Here is a 12891-nt window from a genome sequence, read left to right on the forward strand (position 1 = left end):
GCATTGGCAATGTGAAAGGGGCAACCCTCCTACTTCCAGTGGGAATACTGTTATGCACCACTGAGACAAAGCCTTAGAGTGCATGGGAGAAGGCCTGTACCTGGGTCACCAAGACTGTCAAGTCTTAGTTATTAGAATATTTAGGTATTGTGTCAGTGTTAGCACTGGTCCTGAAATGTTGGAAAGAGTTGAACCAGTGTTAAAATGTTAATACAATTGTATTACTTTATTGAAAAATAGCTTCACTGCCATGACCAAGTGTCAGTGTTCCAACAACTTCTGTTGAGGGGGCACACCATTTGTCAAGTTATCCCTGGACTAGCTAGCTCATTACTCAGCACCACGTTAGAGTTTGAAAGAAATTAGTTCTGAAGGTGCTGACTAAACCAATCGGAATTTATTTAAAATTGTACAATGAAGCATAAACAAATAAATGGAACACTTATTTTCTAAACAAAGTTGGATGAGTCAGACAGAATAATAGGTCCAGATGAGATCCAATGCTGGCTGATGTCTGCAGCTCTGCGACCTAGAACAAGATCATACAAAGGGTCAGGAGGACAGGACGAAGTTCATACTAATGTGGTACTAATGTGGGGGGGGGGGATTGACTTATGAACATACCTCTTCTTGAGCCAGTTGGTTTGAGAGGCTTTGCGTTCCTAAGGGGGCTTGCACACTGGCCAGAGCAGATGCCATCAGGTTTGGTGGTGTCGCAGAGGTCTGCATCACAATGAACAAAGATCTATGGAGAGGAGTCAGCGTTTATATATATCTATATCTTTTTTATGACTCAAGCTAGCGTCACAAAGAACGTAGGCCCTTCAGATCAACTGGTCTAAATTACTTGTTCTTTCAGGACTGTCTCATCCGTGGTGAAGGTGAACATCTTGACTGAGAAGCGTTTGACGTGAGCGGGTATATGAACCCTGGCGTCTGCAACAACTGGATGGTAGACTATGTAGCGGTCATCAAGATTCTCACAACTGAGGGCAGAAAGAGAATACATTTGCTTTAAATGTTAGGCAACAGAACACCAATTTCTTGGTTAAGTTCAAGTAGTCTCTCCCTGTTTGGTGTGTAGTGACTGACCCTGGGTTCTAATCATGTTTAGCCTGGCTACCCATCCACATCACTCCAGCCATAGGCCATCCCCCACAATGAATGGAGATTGATATAGCAGCAAGAATTCAGGGTGAGTTGTCAGGTTCATATAAAAACAAAAGAAATGTCTTCACTGTCAACTGCATTTATTTTCAGCAAAACTAACATGTAAATATTTGTATGAACATAAGATTCAACAACCGAGACAAACTGAACAAGTTCCACAGACATGCGACTAACAGAAATGGAGTAGCGTGTCCTTAAAGCCGATCCAACAGGTCCCAGACGTTCTCAATGGGATCCGTCCTCGTTGCTGGCAATGGCAGAACTGGCATTCCTGTCTTGCAGGAAATCACGCACAGAACGAGCAGTATGGCATTGTCATGTCAGGGTACCACATGAGGGAAGAGGATGTCTTCCCTGTAATACACAGCGTTGACGTCATTGTAGGCAATCTCAGTCTGATGATGCTGTGACACACCGCCCCAGACCATGACGGACCCTCCACCGTCAAATCTATCCTGCTCCAGAGTACGGTCCTCAGTGTAATGCTCATTCCGGTGACAAACGCAAATCTGACCATCACCCCTGGTGAGACAAAACCGCGACTCGGCAGTGAAGAGCACCCTTTGCCAGACCTCTTATCCAGCGATGGTGGGTTTGCGCCTATAGGCGACGTTGTTGCCGGTGATGTCTGGTGAGGACCTGCCTTAGACGTACAAGCCCTCAGTCCAGCCTCTCTCAGCCTCCTGCGAACACTGATGGAGGGATTGTGCTTTCTTGGTGTAACTCGGGCAGTGGTTGCCATCCTGTCCCGCAGGTGTGATGGTCGGATGTACTAATCCTGTGCAGGTGTTACACGTGGTCTGCCACTGCGAGGACGTTCAGCTGTCTGTCCTGTAGCGCCGTCTTAGGCATCTCACAGTACGGATGTCGCAATTTATTGCCCTGGCCATGTTTGCAGTCCTCATGCCTCCTTGCAGCACGCCTAAGGCACGTTCACGCAGATGAGCAGGGACCCTGGGAATCTTTCTTTTGGTGTTTTTCCAGAGTCAGTAGAAAGGCCTCTAGTGGCCAACATTTTCATAATGGTCACCTTAATTGTCTAACATTTGTAAGCGTCTTAACCCTTCCACTGGTGCATGTTCACTAATTGTTTAGGGTTCAATGAACAAGCAGGGGAAAGTGTTTAAACCCTTTGCAATGACGATCTGTGAAGTTATTTGGATTTTTACAAATTCTTTGAAAGACAGGGTCCTGAAAATGGGACGTTTACTTTTTTTGCCCAGTGTGCAGACAAGCAAACTCGTGGCAACAAGAAATTAAGACAAGTAGACCCTTAATGTTTAAATCCTAGTAACTGCAACCCTAGTCATGTCACTTGGTTATCCTGCCCAAGACAAGTCTCAAAGTTTGTATATCAAAAGTCATGCTAGCTACCGGTCCACAATGAGGTCCCAGCTAGGTAGAGCGGTCCTGTCATCATGTAGAGTTGCCCAGCAGTTCTCCAAGACCAGTGCAATCCGAGGGTCAGTAGACCGCATCAGCTCCACTTCAAAATACAGAGGCTGTTGCAAGTACTTCACCACTGGGTAGTCCTCAGTTTGGTAGAATAAGTCATAAGACACCTCTGAAAACAGATAAATAGAATTGTCACATGAGCCAAGAGGTGTAGACCTTACAAATACTTAAAATGCAGTTTTAAAAATAACTACAAAATAAATAAAAGTACCAAATAATTCAAGAGCAGCAGTAAAATAGCAGCTAGACTATAAACCGGTACAGAGTCAATGTACAGGGGCACCGGTTAGTTGATGTAATATGTACAAGTAGGTAGAGTTATTAAAGTGGGGGGGGGTGCAAAAAGTCAGGGTAGCCATGTGATTAGATGTAAAAATATTTTTGATAATTCATTAACATCACTTTCAGGGAATGGGGAAACTGTTAACAGCTTCTACCCCCCCCCAGCCATAAGATTTATTAAGACATTATGGTTGGAAAAATTGAGCCTACTTAAGTTTAGGTTTAAGGTAAAAATGTAACCTCAACATTCAGTGAATAGAACACCCATATTGGGACGGGGTTGCACCCAAACTAGTCTAGTTTTACCCTGGGCTAGTCTCATTTGGACCACTAGTTGTCCCACTCCAGGATCAGCCTTGGGGTCGCTGTTCCTTGGCCTAGTACGGAATGCCATGGTCTCAGTGTCGTTGACCAGGTAGTAGCAGGAGACTGTGTGCCTGAAAGAAGCAGTCAAACCAGTGAGGGATATGCATATGACTGAGGGGTGGTCACAACATAGTGGCACATTCTTACCGATAGTCTGGATTGATTAGACCTTTCCTACTTTGATGTTTGCCCATGCTGTGGTGCATGGCGATTTCATTCTCGTACACCATGACATTGTCGAAGAACTACAAAGAGAGGGGAGGCCTATTAGAGCTGCAAACTTATCAGTACATGTACAGTACAGAAAGGTAAAGTCTAGACAACTGGGCCTGTGTCAGCGCAGGAGTGCTAACATAGGTGCAAATACCCCCTGCAATTCAAAACTGGGTCACAGCTCAGCACTCCTAATCTGAGACACTTCACAACTATGGGCCCAGAAACAGTCTCACTGTTCTGGTGGTGCCACAGGAGTTGAGGTTGAAGGAGAAGAAGGCAAAGCGGTCATTGCTGAAGACCGGTTTACATGACTGGTCACTCAAGGTCAGGTATTTGGGGTTTAGGTTGCGAACAGATTCCACCTTCACTGCCAGTGCAGTCACTGTGCCATTGGGGTAGCACTCTGAAATAAAAGCAAAGTGTTCAACAAAGCAAGTGTAGAAAAGGTAGTGCACCCTTACTCAAGTCAACATGCTGTTCTTGTAATATTTAAAATCAGCTCTTAAGCTTTCCAATAGTCTTAGTCAAGTATAAAGCATTTGACTTAAAATTGAAAACAAACCAGTCATGGTCAAGGGGAAGTAGCAGGCAAGCGAGAGGTCGTTGAGTTGCCACATGTTAGGGGTCTCCAAGAGCAACAAGTCTACTCTGGCTCTGATAGAGTCAGACTGCACCGCCTTAAAAAAAAAAAAAAAAATCACTCAGGGGTGGGCAAGTACGATTTAGCAGCTGGACAAGATTAAACTGATGGTCAGGAACAGTCACTGCTAATTGGCCCCAAGTAAGCTAAACTTCAAAACATGTTACATTAAGACAACGTGGAAATGTACAAATCCGGAAACGGGGGCAAAAGTCTGACAACCCCTGGCTTATTAGGTAGTTCAATAAAAAGTTAGCTGATCCACATGCGTCACCATTGTTACACAAGTTTGGCTTGCAAGGGTAGTGTAGTGGTATTAGAGCTACAAGTAAACATGAGCAGACACCTCATACCTCAAAAACTGTATCAGGAGCGGTGTACGGCACTACGATACTGACGTGAGTGTTGTTGTCAGTGAGACTATACAGCTCAGTGTCTAGCTCCCTCCATGAACCAGCATGAAGCATCATGATCTGGAAGTTATCCCCTTGGCTCCCATATTTGACAGAAATGTAGAAATTGTCCTGGTCACAGAATCCAGTGGTCGTGGGAAGAACTAAAGGGGTAAAGCTTAAATTCAGTTCTGTCATGACAAATAATCTAATCCTTTAGTTGATCTGAAGCACCTGGCTGGGTGCATGTAATATGATGCCCAACATCCTTGAGTCATTCTACTGAAGGGAGCTAGAGGAGATTTAACCCAAGTGGCCTTACCAACATCTTCCAGGGAGGCCTCCAGCTCTGCAGGGTGGGGGAATGGGATTTGTTCAGGCAGGATGAGCAGACCGAAGACCAGAGGGAGGAAGTAGACAGTTGTCAAGGGATTAGGGTTCTGCAGATTGTGGAAAAAAAAAAATTACATGTTGGTAGTGTTCTGCATGTCAGGTCTGCACAACGCATCACCGGGGGCAAACTACCTGCCCTCCAGGACACCTACACCACCCGATGTCACAGGAAAGCCATAAAGATCATCAAGGACAACAACCACCCGAGCCACTGCCTGTTCACCCCGCTATCATCCAGAAGGCGAGGTCAGTACAGGTGCATCAAAGCTGGGACCGAGAGACTGAAAAACAGCTTCTTGCAAGTGCATCAGACTGTTAAACAGCCACCACTAACATTGAGTGGCTGCTGCCAACACACTGACTCAACTCCAGCCACTTTAATAATGGGAATTGATGTCAAATATATCACTAGCCACTTTAAACAATGCTACTTAATATAATGTTTACATACATTATTTATCTCATGTATATACTGTACTCTATATCATCTACTGCATCTTTATGTGATACATGCATCACTAGCCACTTTGTTTACATACTCATCTCATATGTATATACTGTACTCGATAGCATCTACTGCATCTTGCCTATGCTGCTCTGTACCATCACTCATTAATATATCTTTATGTACATATTCTTTATCCCTTTACACTTGTGTGTATAAGGTAGTAGTTTTGGAATTGTTAGCTAGATTACTCGTTGGTTATTACTGCATTGTCGGAACTAGAAGCACAAGCATTTTGCTACACTCGCATTAACATCTGCTAACCATGTGTATGTGACAAATAAAATTGGATTTTTATCTGTTCAAGTACTCTAAACTGAAAATCCCAAAATGTTACTTTATGAGACTTATACTGGCATAAATATATTTACCACATTCTACAATCGATTTGACCAAATGGACTTACATGTTTCAGGACAACTTCATCCGAGAAGGGCACTTGTAGCGAGAAGGTCTTTGAGCTGTTGGCGAAGCGGTGCTCCTGAAAGTCAAAGCCTCTGGCATTGCACTCCGTGACAGTCAGCACCCCAGTAGTGAAAGTAATGTTCAGCAGCGACACATCATGGAGGAAGGTCCCTAAGAGGACGTTGAACACCTTCTGCTCAGGAACTCTGTCTAGAAGACAACGGGTAGAGGCCAACATGGGTTAAACAGCTAAGTTTAATGGGGTGTGTTAATGCACAAAACATTGCAGAGAGTAATAGAATTAGAGCCAACATGCCATATTCTACATCAGTGTCATTTTTGTATTAGGGACCAGCAAGCTATGACTTCCTACTTGGGCCAGCACCTGTTTAGACTAGACATTGGGAAACAGTTTAGCACTATACAGCCTGCCTTTACTACAAGTGAAGCAGACTTACTTTCAGTAACATGTGGAGGTCTGGGCATCAGAGGGGTAGTGATGGGAAAGAGGACTTTATATCGCGTGTCAGCCTGTGTGTCTTCTGCCCTCCACAGCAACTCAAGCATGGGTTCAACAGTGTAGGTTATGTGGTATGAATAATCTGGGGCGTGACTCTGCACTCAGAATGAAGTAATTACAAATCAGGTAAATAATGTCATCTTAAGAGGGTTGTGTTCAGTGGGCACCAAACAGATGAAAAGGGACTAGTCCAAAATGCTAATTAACCATTGCAAATTATTAGTTGTGTCGTAATGAAAATGTAAGTCATGTCAGACCTTGTAGTAGCCATCAGGTGACCCCACAGGAAGCTCAATGACAACATGAGACTCTGTGATTGACAGCTTGTAGCGTCTGATGGCCATCATGGTTTGGTCCAACCTCTGGCCATCGATGCCCATGTGAGTCTCCAGGATCTTGAAGGCGCTAGAGATCAGCGGGGGGATGCGGCGAGGCACGTACCAGGTGATCACCTCATCAGTGAAGACCAAGCCACCTGCAGAGGAAGAAAATGAGCAGTTCCATGGGCACATTGATTAGTGATCCTAAATGCTAAGTTGCCCAAGCTCAGTGGCGAACCTGCCAATCCAGGGAGTTCACCAATCAGCTGTGATACGTGAAGCTGGGACAAAACCCCTATGCTACAGCAGTACTCCAAGCAGGAATGAAAACATAGTGAGAGTCCCATTTAAACAGCATATACACATACCTGTAGGACAGGCAGCAGCTGCAACTATGATGGCCAGCCTGTGAACCTGCTTGTAGTAAGTGGACACACTGAAGACCTCCATGGGAACTCCTGCCACCTGGGGAGAGAAGGAAAATTATCCTCCTACATGACAGGCATATTCTAGTCAATAAATGTCTGCCATGCTAACAGGGAATTGATACACCAGAATGCAGAAGATGCTTGGGCAGAGGCTCACTTCTTCAGCGTAGGTCTCCGGCATGTTGTAGGGGCTTCGCAACACCAGTCTTGTTGGGGTAGTCATTGCACCATAGCCAGCTCGGTGAGCATCCTTCAGCACCATGACCTTCGAGTCAGGGGTGTGAAATGTCATCTTCCAGATGCTGTTTGGCGCAACGGCCTGTCAAGGGAAAATAGCAACTCAGTTCAGACAAGTCATTCTTGCCAGCTGTATAAAAACTAAATCTATTCATGAGACATACGTCAGGGATGGCATCCTGCCAGGTCTCTTGAACTTTCTGGCCATCCATGGTGACTGGGACTTCTGGAGTGACCATGAGGGTTGACACCTAAGGGACAGAGCAAGTCTTCAAAGCGTGCTCAGTAAATTCTAAACCCAACCATTGCCTGCCAGCACCCCCCAGGATCCAAATGTACTGTAAAGCCATGTATTGATATGGCCACCTGAAAATCTAGGGATGATCAGGATTGCCTCACCTCCATGTAGTTCCTGTCACAGAGAATTTCCCGGGACGCCCAGCGGGAGTAGCTGCATGTCTCGGTCACGTCATGCTGGACCTTCTTTGACAGGCCATCGCCATACATTTGGAATCGCAGGCCAAGGTTAAATGTCTCATCCGCCTATGGAACAAATTTAGTACTGGGTCAAGTTCATTATGCACTAAACATTTACTGGCTGAAACAGGGGTTGAATACCTAGAACGCTGGTAGTGCTGCAAGAGCTTTTGACATTTTCCCTAAATGAATACGCATTAGTGATTCAAGGAGTTAAAACAGACACCAGATCAAGAAACCCCCTCAAGTTGTCATTTGTGAACTTCAATGTCCCTTTAAGATTTACCTGGTTGTCAACATAACAGCCCAACAAGGACACAAATACTTTTGTATTCCCCCAAGGGTCAGAGTCCATGCTGTATCCACACTGGGCAGCCAAGGTGGGCGACAACGGTATAATGTCAGTGCCATCTGAAAGCACAGTGGTGGATAAGAGCAGAGCAGATTTGAGTGTAACGTTCACATAAACATGGAGAATCTACTCACTGATGGCAGCAATTTCTAGCTGGCTCCCCACAGCCAGAGCTTCGTCCAATGTTAGCCTCATGATATTCCAAAGGCACTCAGACCTCAAACCACCATCTGTTTGGAGAGAAGGTGCCAGTAAGTCATATTGATCAGTGTTAAGTAGGTACAGATGCAGTACAGGCAAAAATTATACAACTTAGATAATTTGGGGTAGCAGTCAGATATGTTCTGTCTTGTCCCGTGTCTCATTTTTTCTTTGCATATATTTTGAATCTCAATCTACAGACTGCAACCCATCTCACCCATATGGATCTAATATTTTTTTTATACTTGATAACTGGAACCCCGTTCAGAAGCTAGCCAGCTTTTTCTCTACTACATCTACGGATTCCTACTGCAAGCTCTGAACTTTTACTCTGGATCATCACAGCTAGCTAGCTGCTATCCGAGTGGCTACTCCTGGCTAACGTCTGTCCTGAAGCAAGCGACACTTAGCCTCGAGCTAGGCCCCATCTCCCGGCTAGCCGAAGAGATCCAGACAATTCATGGGGTTCAATAAATTTTGCCAATTGACTTGGACCATTTGCTGCCGACACGGAACGCCGCCGATCCATCACGACTGGTCTGCCGATGTAACCGGCCGAGGGGGTTACTTCAGACTCTCCCGTTGCGACATCCGAGGCCCATCTGCTAGCTGTCTGAAATTGCCATGCCTCCAGGTCACCTAGTTACTCACTGGACCCTACGATCACTCGGCTACACATACCTCTCCCTATTTTCAAGATGGCTTGTCTTCTGCTGTTTTGGTTAGTCTTATTTCACTGGAGAGCCTCCAGCCCTGCTCAATATGCCTTAGCTAGCCCTTTTGTTCCACCCCCCACACATGCAGTGACCTCACCTGGCTTAAAAGGAGCATCTAGAGACAAAACCTCTCATCGTCACTCAATGACTAGGCTTACCTCCACTGTACTCGCATCCTACCACACCCTTGTCGGTACATTATGCCTTGAATCTATTCTACCACACCTAGAAATCTGCTCCTTTTACTCTGTTCCGAAAGCACTAGACGACCAGTTCTTTTGGCCTTCAGCCATAATTTTATCCTACTCCTCCGGTGATGTAGAGGTTAACCAAGAAGGCCCTGCAGCTCCCAGCATCACTCCCATGCCCCAGGCGCTCTCATTGGTTGACTTCTGTAACCGTAAAAGCATTGTTTCATGCATGTTAACTTTAGAAGCCTCAAGTTGATTTATTCACTGCTTTAGCACACTCCGCCAACCCGTATGTCCTAGCCGTTTCTGAATCCTGGCTTAGGAAGGCCACCAATGACCATCCCTAACTATAGCATTTCCGACAAGATAGAACTGCCAAAGGGAGCAGAGTTGCAATCTACTACAGAGCTAGCGTGACAGAACTATGCAGGCTATCCAGGTCTGTGCCCAAACAAGTCAAGCTTCTACTTAAAAAAAACAACTTTCCAGAAACAAGTTTCTCACTGCTTGTTAGACCCCCTTCAGCCCGAAGCTGGTCCCTGGACACCTTATGTGAATTGATCACACCCCATCTATCTTCAGAGTTTGTACGGTTAGGTGACCTTAGCTGGGACTTGCTTAACATCCCAGCCATCCTACGATCTAAGCTAGATGCCCTCAATCTCACAAATTATCAATGAACCTACCAAGTACAACCCCAAACCCGTGAACACGGGAACACTCTTAGATATAATCCTTACCAACCTGCCCTCTAAATACACCTCTGCTGTCTTCAACCAAGATCTCAGTGATCACTGCCTCATTGCCCGTAGTGGGTCCACGGTCAAACAAAAACCCCTCACTGTCAAACACTCCCTAAAACACTTCAGCGAGCAGGCCTTTCTAATTGACCTGGCCCGGGTATCCTGGAAGGATATTGACCTCATCCCGTCAGTGGAGGATGCCTGGGTGCTCTTCAAAAGTGCTTTCCTCACCATCTTAAATAAGCATGCCCCATTCTAAAAATGTAGAACTAAGACCCGATAGAACCCTTAGTTCACCCCAGACTTAACTGGGGGGGAGGGGGGGGGGGGGGGGGGGGGGGGCTAGCGTCGCATAGCCCCCGCGATATCAGGAAAGTCAGGAACCAATATACTCAGTCGGTTAGAAACGCTAAGGCTAGCTTTTTCAAACAAAAATGTGCTTCTTGTAGCACTCTCCAAAAAGATCTGGGACACTAAGGTCAATGGAGAATAAGAGCACCTCCTCCCAGCTGCCCACTGCACTGAGGATAGGAAACACTCCACTGAAAGCTACGATTATTGATAATTTCAATATGCATTTTTCTACAGCTGGCCATTCTTTCCACCTGGCAACCCCTACCCCGGCCAACACCTCAGCACCCTGCCCAAACCCCCACCCACTTCTCCTTCACCCAAAACCAGACAGCCAATATTATGAAAGAGCTGCAAATCAGCTGGGCAAAACAATATGGACCTCAAATTATCTGCCAAAATTTTTGCAGCCCCTATTCAACCTCCTTGGTATCGTATGAGATCCCCAAAGTTTGGAACGCTGCCACGGTCATCCCCCTCTTAAAAGGTGGAGATACTCGACCAAAACTGTTATAGACCTATATCCATCCGGTCCTGCCTTTCGAAAAAAAAAAAAAATCAAAAGCCAAGTTAACAAAACAGATCACCAACCATTTCAAATCCCACAGTCCCTTCACTATGCAAACTGGTTTCCAAGCTGGTCATGGGTGCACCTCAGCCATGCTCAAGGTCCTAAACGATATCATAACCGCCATCAAATAAAGACAATACTGTGCGGCCGTAATCATCAACCTGGCCAAGAATTTCGGCTCTGTCAATCACCGCATTCTTATTGGCAGACTCAATAGCTCTCAAATGACTGCCTCACCAACTACTTCTCAGATAGAGTTAAGTGTGTCAAATCTGAGGGCCTGTTGTCCGGACCTCTGGCAGTCTCTATGGGGGTTTCACAGGGTGCAGTTCAGGACAACTATTTTTTTCTGTATATAGCAATGATATCGCTCTTGCTGCTGGTGATTCTCTAATCCACCTCTACGCCGATGGCACCATTCTGTATACTTCTGGCCCTTCTTTGGACACTGTGCTAACAAACCTCCAAACAAGCTTCAACGCCATACAACACTCCTTCCGTGGCATCCAACTGCTTTTAAGATGCGAGTAAAACTAATTGCATGCTCTTCAACAGATTTCTGCTCACACCTTCCCGCCCGAATAGCATCACTACTCTGGACAGTTCTGACCTAGAATATGGGGACAACTACCTAGGTGTCAGGTTAGACTACTCTCCTTCCAGACTCACATTAAGCAACTCCAATCCAAAGTTAAATCTAGAATCAGATTCCTATTTCACAACAATGCCTCCTTCACTCATGCCACCAAACATACCCTCATAAAACTGAATATCCTTCCAGTCCTTGACTTCAGCGACATCATTTACAAAATAACCTCCAACACTACTCAGCAAATTGGACGCAGTCTATCACAGTGCCACCGGTTTTGTCACAAAAGCCCCATACACACTACCCACCACTGCAACCTGTACGCTCTTGTTGGCTGACTATCCTTCCAATCCTTGACTGGAACAAATCGTAAAAATCTCTGAAGCTGGAGTCTTACAGCTCCCTCTAACTTTAAGTATCAGTTGTCAGAGCAGCTTACCAATCAATGTACACAGCCAATCTGTAAACAGCACACCCAACTACCTCACCCTCATTACTTACCCTCTTGCACCCCAGTATCTCTACTTGCACATCTATCGTGCCAGTGTTATTCATGCTAAATTGTAATTACTTCACCTCTATGGCCGATTTATTGCCTACCTCCCTACATTTGCAAAATAAATATATACATATATTTTTCTATTGTGTTATTGACTGTACATTTGTTTATGTACAACTGTTGTTTTTGTCACACTGCTTTGCTCGATCTTGGTCAGGTCGCAGTTCAAAATGAGAACTTGTTCTCAACTGGCCTACCTGGTTAAATAAAAAATAAATTAGGTAGCACTAACCTGGATGTGAACTGGGCTTGGAACTAAGACCAGAGACTGCAACAGCTAGCAAAATCCATGTCACACTAAGATAATACAAAAATATATAACTCATTAACATTTCCAGATGTAACAAGTACACTGCATAAGAAAAGCTCAGAAGACTTACAAACATTCAAAAACATGCATCATGCAAAAAGGGAGCTTTGGCCTGTAGGTGGCCCAACACTGTTAAACAACCAAGCACAGCCCAGCTGTAAACTATACCACTGGAACACACTAATTGATGTCGCATGTGGCCCTCCCCAGGTGTTTTATCTGGTAGCCAATCACACTGGCAGCAAGTGACAGTCATTAGCAATTAACAGCCCACATTCACAGCATGTTAGCTGTAATCAGAGGGCAGAACGGTCAGAAAGAAATGTGTTACATAGAACTGACATGCTTCTCTGTCATGTAGAGTAAATGTGTTTGAGAGCCTTCCCTTTATATTTCTGCAAATGTACTTTTTTAATTCCATCTAGCTTTTTTTATTATTCCTTTTATTATTCTAATTTATGTCACATTCAACTGTATCAAACACATCAAACATATAGAAACC

General features: G+C 45.0%; 1 protein-coding gene across 1 annotated transcript; it reads right to left on the reverse strand.

Annotated features, from left to right (window-relative positions):
* Nucleotides 1-449: 449 nt before the first annotated feature.
* Nucleotides 450-12545, reverse strand: LOC139406960 (uncharacterized). Its single transcript, XM_071150177.1, has 21 exons — nucleotides 12460-12545; nucleotides 12312-12376; nucleotides 8293-8388; nucleotides 8093-8217; nucleotides 7729-7872; nucleotides 7494-7580; nucleotides 7250-7411; nucleotides 7033-7129; nucleotides 6602-6819; nucleotides 6279-6439; nucleotides 5826-6030; nucleotides 4844-4961; nucleotides 4483-4685; nucleotides 4052-4166; nucleotides 3723-3892; nucleotides 3421-3518; nucleotides 3214-3344; nucleotides 2545-2734; nucleotides 848-986; nucleotides 625-745; nucleotides 450-529 (listed from the first exon to the last, which is right to left on the reverse strand). The coding sequence occupies exons 1-21, from the start codon at nucleotides 12480-12482 to the stop codon at nucleotides 450-452; spliced, it is 2748 nt and encodes a 915-aa protein (XP_071006278.1). The 5' UTR covers nucleotides 12483-12545.
* Between the last annotated feature and the right edge of the window lie 346 nt (nucleotides 12546-12891).

The sequence above is a fragment of the Oncorhynchus clarkii genome, chromosome 4, assembly GCF_045791955.1.
Source record: "Oncorhynchus clarkii lewisi isolate Uvic-CL-2024 chromosome 4, UVic_Ocla_1.0, whole genome shotgun sequence".
In the NCBI taxonomy this organism is placed as follows: domain Eukaryota; kingdom Metazoa; phylum Chordata; class Actinopteri; order Salmoniformes; family Salmonidae; genus Oncorhynchus; species Oncorhynchus clarkii.